This window comes from Choloepus didactylus, chromosome 5 (assembly GCF_015220235.1).
Source record: "Choloepus didactylus isolate mChoDid1 chromosome 5, mChoDid1.pri, whole genome shotgun sequence".
Classification (NCBI taxonomy): Eukaryota; Metazoa; Chordata; class Mammalia; order Pilosa; family Megalonychidae; genus Choloepus; species Choloepus didactylus.
Window position 1 is genome coordinate 38,897,216 of NC_051311.1, and position 23,303 is coordinate 38,920,518.

Here is a 23,303-nt window from a genome sequence, read left to right on the forward strand (position 1 = left end):
CTCCAGCAGGCTGGGTCTGGATAAGAAACCAGGCTCCAGGGTGGTCCACGAGGCCCCCCAGCACCAGAGACCCTGTGGCCGGAAGTCCAGAGGGCAGCCAGTTGACCTTAGGACAGAGGTGGCTCCGTGTGAGGGGTGGGGTGGGGTGGGGGGCGGTGTGAGTGTAGGGGATGTGGTTTATGTTGGTTTCCCGCAATTTCTCAGTAACAGTTATTTCTAAAATGCCCCCTGCTTGCGTTTGGTGGTGGGATGTTAGATTTATTCTCATTTCTTCTTTCTAAAATTTGATTTTTTCTCTATGTTTCTCTGGTGAGCAGGTAATTACTTTCATAATGAATAAAAACATTTACAATTAGAAAAAGACGATTTGTATAAAATTATAAAAACCCAGCCATTTGTATGGGTTTGAGGACAGGAACTCTGGGCTGGGAAGGGCAGAGAGGTGAGTAGGAGGGAAGGGAAGTCAGAGTTCAGGACCCCATTGTCTGTCAGAGTGGGAAATCTGGGGAGGGAAGGAACTCAGCCCTGAGGTTAGAGTTGTGACCTCCATGTTATCACTGAGGAAGGCTAGGAGGGGAGAAAGTCAGGTGTCAGGAGGAAGTGGTGGGGGCCTGAGTGCAATCCCAGGGTGCTAAAGCAGGCTGTGGGTCAGCGGGGTTGGGGTGGCGGCCTGACCTCCATCCCAGAGCAGGGTGAGGCCCAGGCGGGCTGTGAGCACCAGGAAGAGGCCGGCCCGGTGCAGGCTCAGCCCAGGACCTGTGTAGACCTTGGGGGGCATTATGCTCACCCCATTCACCGTCACTGCCCGGCCTATGGAGGAAGAGGCATCAGGGCTCAGCCCGGGGGGTAAAGGGGTTCCCAGATCCCCATAAGGCTCTCCCAGCCTCTTCTCCCACCTTTCTTTTGCTTTTCTAGCTATGTGACCCCAGCAATTTATTAGATCTCTCCAGGACTTAATTTCTTAGAGACTTCCAGAATTAAGATTCCCAACCAAGAGAAGAGTCACCACCCCACACCCATATGGATGGGCAAACAAGCCCCTGTGCAGGGCTGGTCTACAGTGGGGAGACCCCAGGAATCGCAGACCTTGGCTACTTGCGCAGAGCTGTGACACCAAGCTGGCCGTGCCCCTTCCCTAGCCATGCCCACCTTCCGGAAACGCAGTCACCTCTAAGCATGTGAATGACAGTGCTCTCCAGCTGCAGGGTCAGTGCCTTGGTGCAGGTGAGGCCACTTGCCCCACACGGCAGGTTCTGGGCAGAGATGGTGAATCGGCCACTGGCTTCTCGAACCAGAAGATACTCGCAGGCCCCGGGGAAGGTCAGCGCCAGCCCATCAAATGTCACATAGTGGGGGGCACCCGATGCCTGGCAGCGTCCACTGCACCTCTGCCCCGTGCATTGCCACTGCCGGCCCTGGCACATGCTGTGGGCAAGTGGAGTGGGGGACAAGGGGGGAAACAGAGTCACTGAGGCCAGAGGCTGCCAGAACCATATGCATAGGATGGAGCAACTTCAGACCCTCAGCTTGGAGGGATCCTGGAAGGTTCCCATTGCCCAGCTCATTCTGCATATCCCACCCTTCCCCCACCCCAAATGTTTTCCAAGGGAAAGATGGGACTTAGGAAGAACGCTGTTTTGGGAGCCAAGGGTCACAAGGTGGAAGAGCTACAGGGTGCAGGGTGTGGGCATACCAAATGTTGCAGTCCTCCTGGATGGTAGCATTGGGCGGGTACCACTGCCCACTGTGACGGCAGGGACAGAGCTCAGGAGGTACACAGTGTTCATCCTGGGCAGAGATTGGGGACAAAGGGACATCTTGGCAGGACAGCCAGACAGCCTGCCCAGCATTTCTGACAGCTAGGGGAGCTTTAGGAAGTCCACTCCGATGCCCCGTGCAGCTACTTTCCAGACTCACCAGCAGTACGGAGCCTGGGGGACAGACACAGCCATTGGTGCTGCCCACGGGGCAGGAATGGTTGGCGCTTAGGCTGTCACAGGTGAGGAGGCAGGCACCAGGGACAAAGACAAGCTCGCCAGGGCAGAGGGCCCTCTGCGGGGGACAGCGGCGAGCAGTGCAGTTCCAGAGGCCCCTTTCCTCACAGACACTGCCGGAGATTGGGAGGCAGGTAAGAGCCAGGTGCAAACATGGATCAGCTTCCAGCTCCTCCTGGTTTGATCTGGTGCAAGCCTTAGGAACACAGGCACCGGGGACCCAAGTGTCCAGATTCCAAATATTGAGTGAAAATCCAGCCCTGACTCCAGAGACCTAAGCATCTCACTTCCTACCTCAGTTGCAAGCACAAGAAACTGGGCTGTTTCCAGTGCCCTGACCCACCTAGGAGGGACATGGTCACTTCCTCCTACCCCAGGTCCAATGGGGCTGGTCTCTGGGCTCTGGGATTTAACAATCCCACTCCCAGCCCAGGCAGGAAAAGGATTTCACTGAAGCCCTCATCCATCCCAGGCCTGGATGCCAGCGCTGCCTTCATAGGTCATAACTTCCCTTTACTTTTCCTTAACCCCTGGAAGAGCCTCTGGACCACGCTCTGCAAGAATTCAGAGATTTGGGGTATAGTCCTTCATCATTAACAAGCTGCATGATTCTGTAAGCCATTTAGCCTCTCTAAGCCTGTTTCCTCATCTGTAAAATGGGAACAATTCTCCTACTTCTTACTTTACTAAGTTACTGTTAAGAATTAAGCAAAAGCAAATAAGATAATTATGTGAAAGTGCTTCATCGACCCTAAAGTGCTCTGTAGCTGTGAGGAAGTTATTAATTAGTGCTTTGTCACCCCCAATGCTCAGGCTATAACCCACACCCCACCTCTTTACCCCAATTTCATCCCCTTCACCCAAAGGCTGCAGCCCTCACCAGCGGTTGCAGTCCTTCATGGTGGCACTGCCAGGGGCATAGTGATGGGCCCCAAGCTGGCAGGAGCATAAGCTGGGGGGCACGCACTGGCCTTCAGGGTCCCACAGCAGCCCCAGGGGGCAGTTACAGCCAGCCACGCAGCCCCCCAGATCCTTGCAGTCCTCTGGCTCTCCACAGTTTCGACCACAAGCTGGAGCACACTCCTGATACTCCTGGCCACTAGGGCATGTGACAGCTGGGCAGGGGAGCACACGTGGGTCAGGGGGAGAGCCACTGCCAGCTCTGCCCACTCTCCTCTGGACTGCACAGCCCAGTGCCCCCACAAGGATCCGCCAGGGCCAGAGGCCCTCCTGAGGCTTCCCTCCACCTCTCCCAGCCCAGACGCCCGGCCCAGCCCCGGAAGTGTTTGGATTCCTCTGAGACACTACTAGAAGGGGGCTGGGAGAGGGAAGTGGGGAGGGCAGCACTCACGGCAGAGGGTCCGGTTCCTCCAGGGCTGCAGGGCCCCCTCCTGGGCACAGTGGCGCGCGTAGGCAGAGAGCACAGGGCACAGGCAGTCCCTGCCCGGGGCACAGCCACACATGGCCGCCAAGCAGCGCAGCTGGTAGGGCTCCCCGTCCACCAGCCCGTGGCATGCCTTTGGGGGAGAGAAGGGAAATGGGTCGGCTCTTCCTCCACGGATGCCCCCTTCTTTCTGATCCCCGTGCCAGCCGGCATCCCAAATGCTTGGCAACCCCAGCCGTGGCAGGGGGCAGGGCCTTGGCACGTAATCTCCTTTAATTCTCACAATCACCCCGGAGGTGGGCAGGGCAGGTATCACCTCCATTTTACAGATACAGCAGGAGCACCCCAACCCGGCTACCTGGAAGGCTGAGCTGTGCAGGATGGCACAGGCTGCCTCGGCGAAAATGCGGCGCTGGGTGTGGGTGCTGCAGGGGGAAAGCAGGGCACTGTCCCCTGGGGGGCACCTTCCCTCGCCTGCCACCTGGAACTTGCTAGCGAAGGCAGCGACACTGGTCTCCACGTCACCCACGGGTGTTAGGAAGTCGTCCTGCTGGCTCCAGGTGAACGTGCCACACAGACCCTGCACCTGGGCCACAGGAGCGGGGGTAGGACAGTCAAATCTGGTCCCACCACGGCCTAGCCCGGCCAAGCACCCACCTCCCTGGCGTACCTGGTGGGCATAGCGGGGGTCCAGGGTGATGTAGGCAGCAGGGTCTGACACTCCCCAGAGGACCCGGGCCCCGGGCCAGTGCAGCAGCAGGAAGGAGGAGGAGGCTTGGAAGACGCCGAGGCCCCCAGCCCCTGTCCAGGGCAACCCCACGTCCTGCCCATCCACCAGTACAGCTCCTGGAATAGGGGAACAGGGGGCCTGGAGGGGGAGCCCCGGGCCAGGTGGGGCTGGGCCATTGGGGGTGAGAAAGAGCGCATGCCCCAGGGCTGGGGCTGGGGTGGGAGGCGGAGGGCGGGTGTCAGGGTGGGCTGCAGAACACCACTGAGCTGCAGAAGTTGGGTGATCCCTGAGTGGTCACCATTCCCGCTGAACCCCCTCGTGGCCCAAAGACTGCCCCCAGCAGCCTTATCTTTCCCTTCCTTGTCAGTGAGCAGGAGGAGCTGGGCAGGGAGAGGCCAGAGCAGACCCAGGGAGGAAAAGAGAGTTGGGGGGCCCGCTGGGACTGGCTCAGGGAAGAGCTGAGGGGGTGCCCGCCTGGCTCTGGTCAGGCCATGAGACACTTAGCCCCTTTCATAACTGTAAGTTCTATCTTTTTTCCCTGAAGATAGGGACAGAAAAACACCTGGGGAAATGTCCATGGGACAGTGTCTGCTTCAGAATGGGAGGATGGGGAAAAGTTGAGGCAGTGAGTTCTGGTTGCAGGAGTCTGGTGGGGGGAGGGGGGATCAGCTCAGAAGCCTCAGGGCAGTGTGGACAGAACGCGGTGGATGGTGCCTGAGCCTGCGAGAAGAGGAGCAGGGACGGGAGGCCACCTGGACTGTGACAGTAGCGGCAGAAGGAGCCAGTAGGTGCCCCGAGGACGCAGAGCTGCAGCTACCTGAATCCCTGAGCTGGACATGGGTTTCCCCCAGGGAGACAGAGATGGCGTGGAGGCAGCTCCCAGTGTCGCAGGCCCCATGCTCCAGCACGATCAGCAGCTGCCCCTTCACATAGTCCTGGGGCAGACAGCAAAGAATGTTGGGGCGTGGGGCAGACCTTTGGGTTCTATGCCTTCTCTGCAGACCCCCAGCTCACACCTGGGAGGCAGCTCCCACCCAACATGTGCTGATCACCTCCCAGCCAGCCAGACTCTCTGTGAGGTAAGAGAGCTTAACCTTCTCTGAGTGTGACCCATGTGGACGTGTGCATATGCATGCACGTAGAGGGATATGCAGGCCTGGATGGCTGCATACACGCACGTGTGCGCACCTGTGTGTGCATGTCTGTGTCTGTGCATGTGTGTAGATGTGTGTATATGTTTGTGGCATGGGATGCAGTGGCTGCCCCCTTTTCTCTCCATCGGTATGTATGTTCATGTATATGTGCATCTGTGCACACACATGGTGAATCTGTGCACGTGCCTGGGTGGGTACCATGTGTGCATGCCTGTTTGTTTCTATATGCATAAGCATGTGCGTGGTGTGTGTACAGATGTGTGTCCATGTGCATGCAGGTCTATGTGTGCTGGTGTGTGTGTCGTGCTCAGTGTGTGTGTCTCCGTGTGTGTGTGTGTGTGTGTGTGTGTTTGCATCTTTGGGCATGTGTGTTGGGGGAGATGACTAGCCTGTCTTTTTTCCCATGGACAGGCCTTCAGCCACTCTTAGGACTCTTCCTGATTTTATCACCCCATCACTACTCTTGAAAGGAGTGCAGCCAAATGATGGAGAGAGAAGTGGTCCGAGAGTCAGATGGTGAGATCCCTGATGGGGCTGCAGGGAGACTGGAAAAGGAATGTGGTCTGGGCCTGGGCTTGGCAAGTTACCTTACTGGGGGTTGGGGGGGTAAGGTGGGGAGGAGGACCCCTTATTTCCCAGAATTTGTTTCCAGTCCAATAGTCTTGGACATGCCCAGCCTGACTCATTAGTATCAAAGGACTGAGAGGATGACTGGGTGGGTGATGACGACAGAGGGGCTGTTGTGGGGGAACCCCAAGAAAGAGGGTAGAACTCAGAGGAGAAGCATAGGGCATCTGTGGCAGCCATCCTCCCTCCAGAGCTGGTTCTCTCTCAGCTTTTCCTTGGATGTCTGTGTGTTTTGCGATTTAGTAGTTGCCTTACATGGTCACCTCTCCCCCCACAGCACCCTCTTTGAGGTCCCTGTGCTAGCAAGGCCCCTCCCGCCCCCACCCTACCCAGAGTCTGTCCTCTGCCCACCTGCACCAGGCTGTAGCGGCAACCTGAGCTGCCCCGGAAGTAGAAGCTCCGCCCGTCCAAGGTCAGGTAATGCCCGTCCCCACCCACGGCACACTCAGCAGGGCACGGGGCCTGGGCACAGTGCCAGCGGCCATCCTGGCACACGCTGTAGGGCACATGGGGGTGGCAGGGTGAGCTCTGGCACCGGCTGCACCCCCAGGGAGGCAAGAGTGGAGTCTGAGACAGCTGCCCACCCCACCCTCGCTACACCCCACTCCCTCCCTCCTCCGCCACTTCCACACTGAAGGGTCAGGGGTCACCTGGTGGAGGTCACTGGCAAGGTCTTTAAGCAGGGTCATCAGTTGTACATGAGAAGTTAGAGGTCAGTTGTGAGGGCGGCTCCAGAAAGGGGGTGAGATAAAGAAGGCTGGATAATTGGGGGAGTTGGGTTGCCTGAGACAGCTTCAAAAGAGGGACTGGAGGGGACCATGCAGGCCTCCGACCCAGGGGAAGGACAAGCAAGGCCTGAAGACCCACCACGGGTTACACAGCTGGTACACAGTGTCGCCAGGGGCATGGCGCTGGCGTCGGTGGTAGCAGGGGCAGCGGGCAGCCGGCACACAGAGGGCACCGTCCCAGTAGAGGCCCGGTGGGCACTCACAGCCGCTCACACACTCTTCCCGGCAGGACCCCTCCCCACCCTCGCCCACCGCCGAGCAGCTGGGCGGGCAGGACGACACGCAGTCAGAGTACAGCTGGCCCCCGAGACACAGGCGCTCTGCGGGCACAGGAACGGCCATGAGACCCAACAAGCTCCCCTCCCACCACATCCCCCCACCCCCAACCGGGCGCAGCCTTGCAAGAGCTGCGAGGCTGAGGGAGCCTGCAGGGAGGGGTGCTGCGGGGTGGCTGTGCCTTGGGCCCACACGATGGCCCTCGGGGTGCCCTGGGTCAGCTCTGTCAATTCCGTAGGGCAGGGTGTGAGGATGGGGAAAGAGGGACAGGGACGAGCCGTACCGCAGAAGCCAGGCTTCCTCCAGTGAACATAGATGTGCTGCCTGGCACAGTCCTGGGCATAGCTGGTGAAGGTGGCACACACAGCCTCCCGCCGCCCCTCTTGCCCGCTGCCCACCGCCGCCCCCGCACAGTAGGCAAAGAGACACGCCTCATGGTACTCGGTGGGGGGAACCTGGCAGAGAAACAACAGCCCCTCTGCAAACCAACGCCTTCTCCTATGCTCACCACAACCCCCCATCTCAAACCCTCACTTCCATGATGTTGTGATTTACAACCAAAGAAACTCAGCGCTGACTGGGACCTGAAGAGTGTACGTATTAGTCATCTCATTTTCCAGAGATAAGAGTGAGGACCAGAGAGGGAGAGTGATTTGATTGATGCCACAGAGCAATCTAGTGGCAGGACCAGATTTCAAGTCCAGGTCTCATCTCTCAATTCCATTGGCACCTCTCTCATACCCATCCTCCTGCCTGCCCCCCCAGTGCCCGTCACCACCTCTGCACCCCACACATACCTGGGCATGGCATTCCCTGAATGGACCATCCAGCAGCTGATGGCACACATCCTGGGCTTCGGCTCGCAGCTGGCCAGCCTCCGTGTCTGCCTCGCTGCCCTCCAGGGGTTCCTCACAGCCCCGAGCCGCCTCCACTGCATCTAGACACCCCGGCTGGGGACATTTGGAGTCAGGCACCAGGGGGACGTGATGAGGCATGTTAACCAGGGCACCAAGAAAATGACCGCTCCCATCATATCTTGCCATCCTGCCACCAGTCTAGGCATCCTGGGGCAATGGAGGGCAGGAAAGTGGCCAGCCTGGGTTCCGGGTTGGGGAGCGGGAGGTCACCAGGGGAGGCAGAATGACCCGGTCACTGTTGGGAGGTTAGGTAGTTAGCTAGTTAACCGAAGCATCTGCTAGTCAGTGACCCAGTGGGTTAGTCTAGCCACACCTTGCACAAGCTCCCACAGGACCCCAAGGCCTGCCTTCTCTCCCCCTGTGGATGTGGCAGAGGGCCAGGCCGACCGAGGGACTGGGCCAGTGATGGAGACACGGAGAACAAAGTGTTCGAGGCATGAGGACTAGAATCCCGGGCTCAGAGGCCAGGAGGGGGCAGGCAGGTGGGAAGGGAGGGAGCATAGGACTTCAGTCTCACCTCAGAGTCAGGGAGCCTCCAGGAATTCCCAAAGGTAGCAGCTAATGCAGCCAGCCCCCCACCTGGCTCCAGAAAGTCATCTGAGGAAGGGTGAGGCAGGGCTGTGGGAATCTGGGGTCTCCTGCCTCCCCCTTCCTCTTATGCCAGCTACCCACCCACAGCTCACTTACCCTCAGGCCGGTCATTGTAGAGCCCACAGAGACCTTGAGTCTGTCCCCGGAGCTCGTGGTCCAAGGAAATGGAGACAGAACTGGACCTGTCCAGTCGCACCACGACCCCCAGGCCCCCTGACAGCACCAGCCAGTCCCCCTGCCACCGCAGGCTCAGCCCTGGGCAGGGGAACGGGGGTGGTCACACTCTCCACATCAAAACGTCCAGGAGAAGGAATTCTAGACTGTTTTGTACTTCTTAAGGCAAAAGTGAATTTTCCCACCATCACAGACCTCTTAGAGAAGCTCCTGAGAGTAACAGACCCTTTTGAGTTAACTATAAGTAAACTACAAATAAACTACAAAACCCACCCCATACACAAACCTTCCACACCCCACTTACACACACCCTCATACACACCCACACTCATGTGCACACATCCTTACACACACAGGTAGCCACCGAACCCACCCTTGCCTCACTCCATTTCCCATCTGTAATCACAAAAGCTCTTCCTCCCACACTCCCCAGAGGCAGGCAGACAAGGCAGAAACCACTGCACCCAATGGACAGGCAGGGAAAACTGAGGCTCAGAGAGCTTAATAGAGGATCTCACACTCTGAGCTGGTTAGTGGGGGGTTATGGAGGGTAGGGTAGGGGGAATAGATCCACATCCTCCTGGATCCTCTGCTGACTTCCTCATTTCCCACTGCCTCCCAACAGCAGTGGGGCTGGAGGAGGTAGCCTGGGGGATGGACAGACTGCCCCAGAGGAGCAGACAGGGCCCTGGACAATCTCTTGCCTCCCCCCAACTCCTGTACCATGGAGCAGCTGAGACTCCCCGTCAGGTACGAGCAGCCCGTTCACAGAGATATTTCCACCCCGGATCAGCACCTCCTCGGGTCCCAGCATCACCCGAACCTTGGGGGGTGACACATCGTGGAAGAGGGGGTCAGCAGCTCTCCTCCCCCCATGTCCAGCTGCCTCCCTGGGTCCATCTCCATATTTCTCCCTCACCAGCTGACAGTGCCCAGGTGGCGGGCAATATGCACTAGGTGTGATGTGGACAGCCCAGGTGGAATCAGCAGCGCCCGCCAGCAGGTAGGTGCAGTGGCCCAGGAAGTGGTAGTGGCGCCCGTCAAACGTGCGGTAGTGGAAGCCTGACCAGGTGGCACAGGTGGCTGAGGGACGCTGCCGTTGGCTCCAGAGCTGGCCCACGGCCCCCGCAAGGGGCTGCAGGAGGGCTGGAGTGGGAGCGGTGCCTGAGGGAGATAATGCCAGCTGTGAGTCTCTGAAAGTGGGGCCGGGAGAGCAGAGGATGAAGACACGGCCTCCTCAGAGCAGGAAGCAAGACAGTACATATGGTCACTCGGGTGGGCAGGGGATGGGAACTGACTTCTCTGGGAGGGCAGGAGAACAGGTGGGAGCCCACTGGGAAGGCCCAGAATCAAGAACTCTTTATGTGGGAGTGCCCGTGAAGGGGAGTGGGTGATGGCCAGGGGCTGTGCCCAGCCTGGCATGCTGGTGTCTGGACCCACCTGGGAGGTGTTGGCCGGAGCAGCTGAGGCAGGCTTGGGAGCTTCCATTCTGCCAACTGTGTCCCCAAGACTGGGCACAACACTCCTCCAGGCTTCCTGCTGAAGCATTAGCTGAGTCTGCTTGTGACTGGCACTGCCACGTGGCAAAGCAGTGGCCCTCAGGGTTGGTTTTGGTGAGGGCTGTGACGGATGGAGGGAGAGAAGGGGAAGATGACCCAGACAGGCAACATGGGGGCATGCAGGAGGTCTCAGCCTCCCGAGGCAGCCTGCTACCTCCATGAAGCCACAGATCTGGGCTAGACCCTACTGTCCCCTCCCTGGAACCCCCAGAAGGTACCGCTCACTCATATCCACTCAGGTGCTTACCCAGGGTGCAGTGTGTGCCTCCCCAGCCTGGGCAGCAAGCCCGCACTGTCCGGTTCCATGCAGCAGGCCGGGTTTCTGGGGGCCTGTGTCCACAGAGCAGGCGAGGGGAGAAGGGGATGTTAGTGTTTGGCCCACCTCCATCACAGGGAAGGGATGGTGGATTTGGTCAACTACTCTTTGAGCGGCTTGATCAAGTATTTGCCCCTTTCCTGGCCTTAATTTCTCCATCTGCAAGTTTGGATGAACTTGTGGCCCCTCCTGCTCTGACACCCAGCATTCTATGACTTCAAGGGCTTTCTTCCTGATACACAGGGAGTGTGGGAAGCCAGAGACTGGATGGTGGGCAGGGGGAACAGGTATCAAGTGCCAACCTTCTCTGCACACAGTAGTGCCAACCTCCACCCACTCTCTGCCCCTTCTCTGAGCCCCACACAAGGATTACTTCCAAAACGCCTCCTGCTCCCAGGCCAATTGCCCATTCCACCCCCCCCCCCCCAATCCCAGGATGTCCCGTTGCTTGCCTCCTGCTCTGCAGACAGCCTGGGTTCTCTACCCCCACTCACTTGTAGATGGGACAGAGACCCAGAGCTGGGGAGCTGGGGAGCCCAGCACGTCCATGCCGGGACAGATCCAGTCGCCAGCCCAGGCGGCTGTAGTGGTAGAGGCGGGTGCAGGGCACCAGGTCCTCCCGACGGGGGGTCACTTCCTCCTCCCCCTGGATGGTCTCTGTCCATTCACACCACCGCCTGCCCATGGATGGGGGAACAACAGCTGCTGCCACTGCCACCTTCCCCTCTGTCATCAAGAGGCCTGTCCTGTGACCCCATTCCCCTAAGGGCTGACTCCCAGGGAAGGAGGTTTGTGAACTAAGGAGGTGGTTAAGATGGGAGAGAGGAGAAGCACAGGGAAGGAGAGCTTGGCTGCCCTAGAGGATCCCTGGTCATGGGTAGGAGGAGAATGATCTTGGTTGGAAAGAGCCCGGCGAGGAGAGCTTACCCTTCAGCCAGCGTCCATGCCACCCCAAAGAGCAGGGCAGGGAGCAGCATGGTGCCCCCTCCCTCTGGAGTCACCTCTAGGGGAAGGCAGTGCCACTGGAGGAGAGCAAAGAGGCCAGCTGCTGGTCTCCACTGCCCCACACAGCCAGGCCCCGTGGTCAGTCTGTCCAAGGTGGCCAAAGAGAGTGAGGCCCTTGGGGCTGGGGAGGTTTTATACTGTTTTCATGTCCCTTGGCACCATCTGCACAGAACTGGATTGGACCTGTCCACACAATCCCCTCAGAGACATGCTTTCCCTGGAAACAGTTCCCCTCCTGCCCCCTGCTAGTGTGTGTGTGTGTAATTGGGGAGGGAGACATTGTGAGCCTCAGGTGCTTACACACTCCCAGGCACTACCACAGATCAGTGTGGGACTCTGGGCAAGTCCCCTTTCCTTTCTGGGCCTCAATTTCCTTACCAGTAAAAACTCAGGGACTTCCTAGAGATATGTGGATGGGGTGCAGAGGCTCCATGGATACTTTGAAATTCTGTGTGCACATTTTTCTGAGGACAGTTCCATAAGTTTCATTATTCTCCAGGACATCCGTGACCCCACAAAAAAAGGTTAAGAGTTACTGATTTATATGGTTTTCCTGACCTGAAATTTGGATTTTATGATGCTCTTTTTTTTTTCCTTTTTCCTGCCCCCCATGTCCTGCCAGGCACTCAGGAAAGGAGGTCAGTGAGCAGAAGAAGTGGGGATTCCAGGGTAGTTTGAGAGCATTTGATTGTATGGAACATGCCCCTGTGTGGAGACAGGGTGGGTGACGTGCGTTTTCCTCTTGTGGATCCATGCTTCTTACTGGGGGTGATTATGTGTGGTTGGTTGGGCCCGCCCTGGTCTCCTTCTGAAAGGGTCCTCTAGGGTCCCTGGGTCCTGAGTCTGGGAGCCAGTGCTGGGCACTGAGAGGAAGCCTTAGGGAGAAGTGCAGGGGGTGGGAAGTGTTGGGGGTGGGACTGAGGGACCCTCAGAGCCAGATCCCCCAGCTCTGAGGCCAAGGCTGAGGCGGATGGAATAATCTGAGCATCCGGGTTGGGAGGGGGTCAGCAGCAGAGAGCACGGGGGAAATCCTGGTTACATCCTGGTTACCGGGCGCCGAGCTCTGAGGACACTCAGGCTGGAATGTGACCTGGGCCTCAGATGCCGTCCACCCTCCCATTCCCCCATCCCTTAAACCTGATGCCTAGACCCCAGCACCCCCCATAGGCTTCCCACCTGGGGTGGAGAGGGGTAGAAGGCTGCTGAGGTAAGAGCTGGGCCTGGACATTCCTTCTCCTGGGCCCACCATTGGTCCTGGGGCCAAAAGAGGGTCTAGTGTGAGTTCCTCAGTTCACTTCTGGGCAGGGATCATCTATTATGGTTTCTCTCTCATATATGCCCACTGTCACAGCCTGCCTCTCACGCACTCACACCATGACGCTGTGGACCACACTCTCTCCCACTCATCCTGCCATGCTCCCACTCACCCCTCACATACACTCCCACTCCCACTGCAGGTCTCACAAGACCAACACAGATGTTCGCCTCTCCCCCACTCCAACACATACAGTGTGACACATTCTGCACCCCACGGACATCCCTGCAGTTGAGTAAGCAGGCTGGGCACTGACGCTCTGAGGCAGCCCATCCAGGAGGTGGAAGAACCGGTGCTCTTCCAGGTACCATCTGCTCATGTGCCTGAAACCCTATCAGTCAGCCAACCACTGATGAAGCACCTCCTCTGGGCCAGGCTTCTCTGACCCCTTCCAGGCCAGCCTGGGTGTTCATTTTAACCCGATTCCACAGGTGGTTACCTACTTGTGATGGAGTATGGTAGCCAGAGGGGCTTGCTCTGCCCTCCAGGGCCATTCACGCTGTGCTCAATTCCTTTCACAGCTCTCTTGGATCCGGATTCTAAATGCTGGGTGATAAGGGAGCACTTGGATTGAAAAGTAATGCAGAACACAGCAGCCCTTTTCCCCAAAGGGGGCAGGAGGGAGAAGAAGGTGGACCCCAGGGATGCTTTCAAAAGGAATGGAAGCCTGTCTCCATTTCTGGCACAGGTGGCAAGGCTGAAGAGAAACATTATAACCCCGGTGCAAAGATGGACAAGTCCAGTGTCCCCTAGGGGCTGAATCTGAGGGCTGAGGGAACCCCTCCCACACCTCACTTCCAGAGGTTTCAGCCAGATCAGAGGGCAGCCCTCCACCACGCCCCAGAGCACACCCCCCTGCCCCTCTCACCGACCCTCCCATCAGAGTGGCCGCCTTAGCCCTGGTGCCCCTCCCTAGTCCAACCTTCTAACAGGGGTCCCAGCTCCAGGCCCCCTCCCCGATTTCCAGCTCGCAGGGCCCGGTACCGTCAGGCACCAGGGCCCATCCCTCTCTCCTTTGGCCTCCGGCTCTTCTGCTCCGCCTTCCCCCAACCATCCCCCTCCACCCCCGGTCCCAAGAAGCCCCGCTCCTGCGGGGGCTCTCAGGTGGGGTCCTTCTGGACTCGGGGGGGGGGGCGGGCAGGAGGGTCTGCGTCTGGATGGACCCGGGTGCAATCAGGGTGGAGAACGGGGGGCGGGGCCGGAGTTTCTCAGACCGACGAACCGATCGACAGTGGGCGAAGACTCGACCCCACCGAAGGAGGGAGCGCCGCGCAGACAGTCGACTGGTGCACGCGATTCAAGACGGCCGCGCAGCCACACTACTCCCCTCCGCCGAACACTCCACCTCCTCCTCTTCCTCCCAACTCCTCACTCCCTCTGCCCCCGCCGCCCACCCTGCTCTCCACCTTTACCTTGGCTCCTCCCTCGGCGGCTGCCAGCACCCTTCCCTCGCAGCCCCAGTGCCCTTCCTCCCTAGCGCTCCTCTCCCTCCTCCACCCCTTCCCCCAACACCCCTCCCTTCTGTCCTCCTCTTCCCTCCCCCCTCCGTTCCTTTGCTTCCACTTTCCATCACCGAATCCCGGTCGCCGTCCCTCCAGATCAACACCTGCCCACCTTGCCCCGCCCTGCCCCCGCCGGTGACCCCACTCCTAGAGCCCCCTGCCCCCACCTCTCCCAGTCCGGGGGGCCCTGTTGCTCCCCTCCTGCTTCCTCGGTCCCTCCTCCCTCCCGGGCCCAGCTTTCCCGCTCCCTCCCCGTCTTTTCCTCTCCCCTCCCTGCGAAGTTTCGGAGCTGTCAGTCTGTCAGTCTTTCGGGCAGTCCGCACCCGAGCTGCAGGGAGCGGGCGCCATTGTGGGCAGAGCCGGCGGGGCAGGAGGCCGGGACGCCGGGGTCCCGGCAGCGGGGAGACGCGGCCGTCCCGCCAGGTAAGGGCCGTGGAGGCTCCGAGCTGCCGGCGGCTCCGCCCGCTTCCCCTTCCACACCAGCACTCACATTCACTGCCCGCTCCGCGCAGGTGACAGCCCCCGGGCTAGGGGCGCTAGGAGTGGAGGAGGGTCTGGAATTCGGGGGGAAGGGGAAAGAATGGGCAGGGGAGGGGCAAGGGGTGGAGGAGGGAGGGGATGGGAGTGGGGAGAGAGGGCAAGGCTGGCTGGGGGCGGGGGGTCGGGCTGGTAGAGGGGAAGAGGGACCCGAGGTCCGGAGGGAAGGCCGGGGGCTGGGGCGGGGGGGCAGGGTGGGAGTCTGGTGGGAAAGGGGAGGGAGGGTCCCTGGGCGAGGGAGTGGGGCGTCTAACTAGAGGGGAGAAGAGGGAGTGTGGGAGGGGGCCGAGGGGGAAGGGAAAGCAAAACGAGGCGAAGAGGATCGGGCAGTTTGGGAGGGGCGGTAGTGGAGGGCGCTGACAGGTGAGCCCGGGCGCAGCGGAGGGGGCTCCGAGACGTGGAGTGAGGGCTGAGCGAGGTGAGGCTCTAGAAGACAAACGGAGGCGGGGAAGTGGAAGGGGAGGGGGCCGGTCGGGAGGAAAACTTGGGAGGGGGAGAGAAGTCCGTGGGGAGCAGAAATGGGGAAGGGAGCCACCGAGAAGGAAGGGAGAAGCAGCAGAGGTGTATTAGGGAGAGAGGTGTTGGGAGGCAGGGGTGGGGAGGGGCAGGGCCAGTGAGAGGGTCTGGAATGAGCAGGGGTAAAGCCTGAGACCCCCAGGCTTGGGGGACAGGGGAACAAGGAGGGAGCTCAGGAGCGGACTGGAAGGGGGAGGGGAAGAGAGAGCTTGCAGGGGAGGCAGAGGGGGAAGGGAGACAGGGGCCTCTAAGGGGAAGGAGAGCTGCAGGAGGAGGGGCTGGTGTGGGGGGAGGGGGAGGGCTGGTGTGAGGAGGGGGGAGGGTTGGGGAGAGGGGAAGGAGGGAGGGAACTGAGGTGAGGAGAGGAAAGGAGAAGGAAGGGAAACGAGAGTGGGGGAGGAGAGGAGAAGGGGAGGGGAGAGCGGGGAGGGGGAGAAAGGCTGAGAGGGAGGAGGGCGGGTGGAGGGGAGGAAGGAAAAGAGCAGGGGGAAAGGAAGGGAGAGGGTGTGCAGCCGGGGAGGGGGAGGGAACCTGAGGAGAACCGGGAGGGAAGGGAAAGGCAGCTCTGCGCCCGGGGAGAGGCAGAGGGAGGGCAGCGCTGCCACTGAGACTGCCCAGAGCAGAGGGTCAGGGGAGGCGGTGGCTGGGGTGGGTCGATCCGGGAGGGGGCCGTGCAGGGTTGGTCCGGCTGGCTGCGGGCTGAGGGCTGCGGGAGGAGCCGGAGGGGCGGGGCACGGGGAGGAGCTCGGAGGAGCCAGCCACATTCTGCCGGGAGAGAGGGCGGAAGGCTGAGAGCCGGGAGAGAGGAGGGGCAGAGGGAAGGCTGCCAGAGAGATTGGGGGGGGGGGGGGGAAGTCTGCTGTAGGAGGGGCGCGGAACCCGCGGGAGAAGGAGCAGGAAAGGGACACAAGGCGTGGGGGATCGGGAGTGGGGTACAGTCCCTGTCTGGGGAAGCCCCACCTGGGATGGGCGATGGTTTTGAGGTAGGGTTTTAGGGAGAGGCAGCAAAAGCCGTTTCCTGCCTTCTGCCTTTAGCGAGGACCCTTCTCCACCACCAGTGGCCCAACAGTGACAATCATCTCTGCCCTCTTGGCTGGCTATTTCACCAGCTCTTGTAGTGACAACTGGAGGGCCGAGGAGATGAAATCCCCCCCTCCCCAGGCTGGGTTCACACCCTCCACCTACTCCCTGGAGAACCTATTGAATCCTGGACTTCTCCAGGCAAGAGCACCCTGGGGATGGGGGCGTGGGGGGGGGCGTGGTTGCTGTTGGCTCTGAGCAACCTTGCCAGGTGAGGGGGGCTGTGGGCGGCTGATTTCCAGACATGACCAGAGCTGGCAGAAATGGCTTCAAGACCTTCTCCTTGGGCCATCTTCAAAGATCTCTTTGTTTTCTGAAACCCAGCTTCCCTCATCTGTACCTGGGGACACCACCTTTGGAGTTCCCTGGAGAACTGAAACAGAGAGGACAGACAGAACCAGGGTCCAGGTGGAAGAGGTGATGAGAAGAATCTGAACAAGAACATATTTTCTCTTTAGGGTCTGTGGCCAGGTCCCCAGGAGGAGCTACTCCAGGTTGCCATGAGAGAGAACTTCGAGGGCCTCAGCTCCCTGGGTGAGCCAGCAGAACTGAAAGAACTCGGGTGGGTACGGGGTGGGGCAGGGGAGGAGAAGGATTCAGGGACATGTAGGTCACCTGCTTCCCAATAACTCAGGCAGCAGAGACATCCTTAGGAGACTGCATCTCCTAGTCCTTCTGAGGACCCCAAAGACCCTGAGAAGCCTTTAGGGCAGCGTCATTTTCAGTATCACCAGGAGATCTCTGAATTACCTGGTAAATGCTGGGGATTGTGCTAGGCTGTACATGCATGTGAGTACTCAGCAGTATGGTTTATAAATATATTTTATCTCCTCCTTCTCCTGTCCTTCTTGACTCAACTCAAAGGGGCTAAGGTTGAAACCTGGCCAGCCTTCTGGGGAGCCTGGGCTGTCCCTTGTCCCTGCTGGCTAGAAGCCCTGTCCATCCTGAGCAGGTTGGGAAAAGCCCCTTGGGTGGGATAGAGAGGGGAAGAGTCCCACCTTTGAGCACCTATTCTGTACTGGATGCTTTACTTGGACTCTTCCTTCTCCCTGTAACAGGTTTCTCTGTGGGACAGCCAGAGATGGCCCCCCAAAGTGAGCCTGGGGAAGGATCCCACAATACTCAGAAGCAGATGTCCCCTTCCAGGGAAGAAAGAGCCTCCGGCACATGCTCAGGTAAGTAAGTGGGAGCCATGGAGGCTCAGGGGCTGGAGTCTTTCTTCCTTGGTTTGTCAAATATTTTTTGAGCACCTACAATGTGCTGAGGGCTATTCTGGGCATTTGGAACACCTCAGTGGCCAAAAAGACAAAGAGCCCTACCTTTAAGGAGCTTAATCCTATTGAGGGAAGAGAGTCAACAAACAACAAATGTAAAAATAAGTATACTTTTAAACTGTATTAGAAGATGAGAAGTGCTATGTGGGGGTGGGGAGTGAGGGATAAAGGAGGGTGGGGGAACTGAGGCCATAGAGAGTCATAGGATTAAAGAAAGTTGGTGTGAGAAGGTCTTCATGAGAAGGTAAGATTTGAGCAAGATTTGAAGGAGATAAGGAGATAACTGAGCAGATATCTGGGATGGAGAAGAGCTTTCAGGCACACTGAGGGAACAGTCAGAGCAAAGCACCTGTGGCAGGAGTGTGCCTGGCTTTTTGACATCCTGGTTTTCCTCAGTGATTTGCTTTGAATTGGGATCCATCTGGTGACTAGGAAGGTCCAGCCCTAGGAGCCTCAAGGACCGTTCCTTGCTTCCGTTATTTTACACACACATATTCCAGAAATTTCTCAGTTTGTGGCTCTTGCCACCTACACAGCCTTAGCAGCTGCCCTGCTTGAAGGAGCCTGAGACTGCCCTAGGGCAGCTGGGAATTCAGCCCCTGCAGGTATGATGTGGGACAGAATCCTGTGGGGTGGGACTGAGACTGTGGTTTCAAATACCCCCTGCTTCCTAACACCAGTGGGGACTTTTGTGCATCATGATGTCTCCAGAATCCAATCTTTAAGGGATCCTCCTTTCTGCCAGGGCATGAGGCCCCCAGACTTGAGGACGGTGGCCAGACTGCCCAAGGAGAGGCTCCCTTCAATGGGGGAAAGTCATGCCCACCACAGAAGGGTGAATCTGTGGGCTCTTGTGCAGGTGAGTCTTCCCATTTCCCTGCTCTACCATGGGGTCAGGCAAAGGGAAGAAAGGGCTCAGCAAGCTCCAGAGCTCCTATCTGATGAGACAGGATTGGTTGGTCCTTGAGATAGCTGCTCCAGTGCTCCTCCCACCGAGGATGAATTCAGGCCCTGGCACCCTGCTGCTCTGGAGCTCAGGACCAAAAGAGAATTTCATATCCATAGACAGCAGGAATCATACAGGCTGGTCATCAAAGAGAAACAAACCCCCACCCAAACATCTCTAAAAGTCCTAACTTCCTCTCCTTAACTCTCCCAGTCTATACATGTTTGGTTGATGACCCCCATGAATTAATCCCCATGAAGATCTATGGTGTTGGTGAACCTTTTCACTGTCTCTCCCCACACATGCTTCCTTCCTCAAATCTTCACTGATCTCGAGTGGTACCCAAATGCTCCACATCTGTTGTATTCAACTCATGTCACCCATATCCAGGCATCAAACAGTGGATACTCATTCATCACTTCTTTCCATTACCACCATCCTTATCATCTTTTGCCTGTGGGATGTCATTTTAATCTACAAGGATTTATTTAATGCCTTCCATGTACAGGCTGTGCTTATCATGGAAAGAGATGGGCTCTAGAGTTACACAGACCTGGTTTGAATCCTTGCTCCACATTCACCACTTGAGTGATCTTGGAAGCTTCAGTTTGTTTACCTGTAAATCGAGATAATACAACAGTAACTTCATGGTTGCTGTGAAGGTTTGTGACAGTGTGTATACAATACTTTGACTGTAGTTGGCACTCAATAAATGGTGACAATTCGTATTGTAATTAGACACATAAAGAAATAGAACAATGCCCTCCAGAAGCTAAAATCTAGTTGAGATGGCATTAATGTGAATTAGGACAAAGAATTAAAGAACAAATAACAATAAAGGCATATCTCAAGTGTGAAAGTGCTAACAGTAAGTGCTATAGGAGCTTATAGTAAGAGATCCTCAGGCATTGGATTTGTCAAAAATTTTGTTGATAGGTGCTGCATTTTGAGAGAGGTGTAGTCTTTGGCTCTGAGAAGGGGGTAAAGTGGAGGATGGGGAAACATTTTAGGCTGAGAAAAGACTTCAAAGCAGGAAAGTTCACTTGTGATCGGGGTTAGCAGGAGACCAGCGTGGCTGAGGTGAAGGGTTCACGTTTGGGAGGAGTCATGAAAGTTGGACTAGGTTGAATGAATCTTGAATGTAGTTAGAAATTACTTCATCCTGTAAATAAGGAACTATTGATGGCTGTTGTGTAGAATAGTGGCACAATGAAAATGAAAGCAATATTATACTGTGATAAATAGACAGTAGTTTGGACTGATAGAAGAAACTGGAAGTATATCTAATTGTGACAGTCCATGTGTAATGTAATCCAGGCTCAGGCCAATTACATACAGACTTTTAGTACCAGGCAGGAACACAGATCATCTGGTTCAATGCTTCTCAAACCAGAACCACTTTGGCAGCTTTAAGGAAAGAGGACAGGTTCATGAGCCCTGCCCCCGCAGACGAATTTTGTAAAAGATCTCCAGGAGACTATGACGTGACATCAGGTTTAGGACCACTGAAAATAGCTTAACCCTTATATCTAAGTAAACTAAGAAACACAGTTCAAAGAGTTTGACTTAACTAAGACCACACTGCTGGTTAGTGACAGAAAACCGAACGTGGACATGCCCGACACTGGGCCCTGACCTCCTTCCTCTTGGCTGGGTCACTGCAGCACCCAAGAGGGGCAGAGCTCCAGCCAAACCCCAGTGCAAACTTCCTCTTGGGCCTGAGGTTCTGTCTTTTTCCTGAGGCTGGGCATGTCAGGGAGACAACGCTGACTGGTTCCCCAAGTCCTGTAAACTCCATCTTTCTCTTCCTCAACTGGGATTTCCAACCTGGCCGTAAAAGCAGGAATGAAAGGAAGAGCAGCAGGGGGAACATTTGAAGAGGCAACATGAAGGAATACCACAGTACTCTGTGGCTGGCTGGAGGCCAAGGTAGACAGCAAGGAAAGCACCAAAGGTGAGATGTCAAGGTCCCCAGACTGGACAACTGGAGAAGGAGGCTGTCCTCTTAATGTTAAGTCAGTCGGGTGGGTCTGGAAAGATCAAGTGTTTGGTGGTAAACCTTCTGAGCTGCAACCGTCTGCAGGACAGCCAAGGGGAGCTGCTCAACTGGAGATGAGACTGTGGTTCCAGGAAGGAGCCCAGGCTAGAAAGGGGCTACCGGAGATCTACAAATGCAGAGCGAAATGGGAGAGCTGAACCTTGAGCAACATCCATATCCAGAGGGTGGAAGGGTAAGCCCCGCCTTAGAGATAGAGAAGGTGCTCCCAAGAGTTATGCAAGCCTGGGACAAACTCCCCCAAAGTGAGGTTGCACCATGATCACAGGCTGCAGAGAGCGAGAGACAGGACTGAGACAGAATCTTCGGATTTGGTCATCTCCACCAACCTTTCAGTAGAGTGGAAAGCAGACACCAGACTGCAGGGTCCAGGAAGTGGGAGTTGTACTGTACTTGGCAAATACACATTAGGCGACTTGGGGCTCAATAAACTCCTCTTGCTGTGACTTTTCAGGAGAAGAGTGGATGATTCGAAAGGTGAAAGTGGAGGATGAGGATCAGGAGACAGAAGAGGTCGAATGGCACCAGCATCTCTCCTTGCTCCCTGGCCCTTTCCCCGCCCCTGACCTGGGGCCTCTGGCCACCGCGTATAAGCTGGAGCCGGGGGCCCCAGGGGCACTGGGTGGGCTCACATTGTCCGGGTGGGCCCCGAACTCTGAGAAGCCCTACGGCTGCGGGGAGTGCGAGCGGCGCTTCCGGGACCAGCTGACCCTGCGGCTGCACCAGAGGCTGCACCGTGGCGAGGGCCCCTGCGCCTGCCCGGACTGCGGCCGCAGCTTCACGCAGCGTACCCACATGCTGCTACATCAGCGCAGCCACAACGGCGAGCGGCCTTTTCCGTGCTCCGAGTGCGACAAGCGCTTCAGCAAAAAGGCCCATCTGACCCGCCACCTGCGCACGCACACGGGCGAACGACCCTACCCGTGCGCGGAGTGCGGCAAGCGCTTCAGCCAGAAGATACACCTGGGCTCGCACCAGAAGACGCACACTGGGGAACGGCCCTTCCCCTGTACGGAGTGCGAGAAGCGCTTTCGCAAAAAAGACGCACTTGATCCGACATCAGCGTATCCACACCGGCGAGAGGCCCTACCAGTGCGCGCAGTGCGCACGCAGTTTTACGCATAAGCAACACTTGGTGCGGCACCAAAGGGTTCACGAGGCCGCCAGCCGGGCCCCGCCCTCACCCCAGGCGCCAGCCTTGCCCCCTTCCCTCACCCCATCCCCGACACCTTCCCCTCCTGGGCCTAAGCCCTTCGCTTGCTCCGACTGCGGCATGAGCTTCGGCTGGAAGAAGAACCTCGCCACGCACCAGCGTCTGCACCGCAGCGAGGGACGCCCCTTTGGGTGCGACGAGTGTCTGCTGCGTGCCTCCGTGGACCCTGCCGCTGCCGAGCCTTCTTCCTGTGCGCACAGCGGGCAGGGCTGTGGTCCGAGTTCGGACTCAGCAGCGCTCCAGCGCGCTCCCGCGGGAGAGCGATCCTTTTACTGCCCGGATTGCGGGCGTGGCTTCGCCCACGGGCAGCATCTAGCGCGGCACCGGCGAGTGCACACTGGTGAACGGCCCTTCTCCTGCGCGCAGTGTGGCCGCCGCTTCGGCTCGCGGCCCAATCTGGTCGCCCACTCCAGGGCCCACACCGGCGCAAGGCCTTTCGCCTGTACCCAGTGCGGTCGCCGCTTCAGCCGTAAGTCGCACTTGGGCCGCCACCAGGCGGTGCACACGGGCAGTCGCCCCCATTCCTGCGCCGTCTGCGCCCGTAGCTTCAGCTCCAAAACCAACCTGGTCCGTCACCAGGCGATCCACACGGGCTCCCGCCCTTTCTCCTGTTCGCAGTGCGCCAAGAGCTTCAGCCGCAAGACCCACCTGGTGCGGCACCAGCGCATCCACGGCGAAGTCGCGCACCCGGCCTCCGACGCAGATCTCTCGTCTCCAGCCTGGCCCACTCCCACCGACGTGGCACCACCCCAGCTTTTCTTCTGAGCCTCATTCCCTCCCAGACTCTGCCTTCTTTTGCACACTGTTTAGAGGGACCGGTGCTCCCAGGCCCTCAGGGCTGCTGCTGAAGGCCTGGACCCCTGATGGGCCTTTTCCTTACCTCACTAACTTGCTGGTGGGACTGGGGTGGGGGTGGGGTGGGTGGGATCCTGGAAAGGATACCCAGCTCTGAAGTTCAATGACAAAGACAATGCTAAGAGAGAATCTTTGCTGGGAACAGGTCAGGCCTAAGTTTTTGGAAGACTTTCCCACCCAGAGACCCCATCAGAATGCAGACATTTCCCAGGACTATTAGTGGCCAAGGACCAACTGGTACTTCCCTTATCTGTTCCCTTACCCTAACGGCCAGGAACCTCCAGAGGTGGAGGGAAGAATGGTTGTCTATGTATTTAAAGTTTCATTAAAGTTAAAATCTGAAGATTCTGGGGCTGTTAAATTATTCCCTAGGAAATCCCTGACTCTTCCCATCATCGACACACAAGTGCACTTAACCTTCTGGTTGCTGAGTGAGTTAAATTTAGCCAGCTGCTATTAACTGGCTCTTCCAAATGAAAATATTATACACTTAA

General features: G+C 57.8%; 2 protein-coding genes across 2 annotated transcripts in view; one reads left to right on the forward strand and one right to left on the reverse strand.

The window, feature by feature from the left end:
• Window positions 1-14,835, reverse strand: part of LOC119533928 (SCO-spondin-like) — a 60,753-nt gene extending 45,918 nt beyond the window's left edge. Inside the window, exons 1-24 of the mRNA XM_037835866.1 lie at window positions 14,823-14,835; window positions 13,274-13,376; window positions 12,692-12,769; window positions 11,438-11,532; window positions 11,005-11,187; window positions 10,442-10,524; window positions 10,076-10,255; window positions 9,555-9,799; window positions 9,359-9,458; window positions 8,558-8,716; window positions 8,388-8,467; window positions 7,751-7,903; window positions 7,237-7,408; window positions 6,757-6,997; window positions 6,241-6,385; window positions 4,926-5,043; window positions 4,049-4,224; window positions 3,737-3,964; window positions 3,346-3,511; window positions 2,875-3,109; window positions 1,918-2,107; window positions 1,694-1,788; window positions 1,169-1,425; window positions 676-810 (exon numbers count right to left, since the gene is read on the reverse strand). Coding sequence (XP_037691794.1) covers window positions 676-810; window positions 1,169-1,425; window positions 1,694-1,788; window positions 1,918-2,107; window positions 2,875-3,109; window positions 3,346-3,511; window positions 3,737-3,964; window positions 4,049-4,224; window positions 4,926-5,043; window positions 6,241-6,385; window positions 6,757-6,997; window positions 7,237-7,408; window positions 7,751-7,903; window positions 8,388-8,467; window positions 8,558-8,716; window positions 9,359-9,458; window positions 9,555-9,799; window positions 10,076-10,255; window positions 10,442-10,524; window positions 11,005-11,187; window positions 11,438-11,532; window positions 12,692-12,769; window positions 13,274-13,324 — 3,565 coding nt within the window. The 5' untranslated portion in view covers window positions 13,325-13,376; window positions 14,823-14,835. The remainder of the gene's footprint in view (window positions 1-675; window positions 811-1,168; window positions 1,426-1,693; window positions 1,789-1,917; window positions 2,108-2,874; window positions 3,110-3,345; window positions 3,512-3,736; window positions 3,965-4,048; window positions 4,225-4,925; window positions 5,044-6,240; window positions 6,386-6,756; window positions 6,998-7,236; window positions 7,409-7,750; window positions 7,904-8,387; window positions 8,468-8,557; window positions 8,717-9,358; window positions 9,459-9,554; window positions 9,800-10,075; window positions 10,256-10,441; window positions 10,525-11,004; window positions 11,188-11,437; window positions 11,533-12,691; window positions 12,770-13,273; window positions 13,377-14,822) is intronic.
• On the forward strand, window positions 14,165-22,859 carry ZNF467 (zinc finger protein 467). Its single transcript, XM_037835867.1, is given in 6 exon segments — window positions 14,165-14,755; window positions 16,924-16,999; window positions 17,524-17,640; window positions 18,485-18,598; window positions 21,196-21,776; window positions 21,778-22,859. Coding segments are annotated over 5 exon segments (1,788 nt in total). The 5' UTR covers window positions 14,165-14,755; window positions 16,924-16,965; the 3' UTR covers window positions 22,720-22,859.
• Window positions 22,860-23,303: the final 444 nt, after the last annotated feature.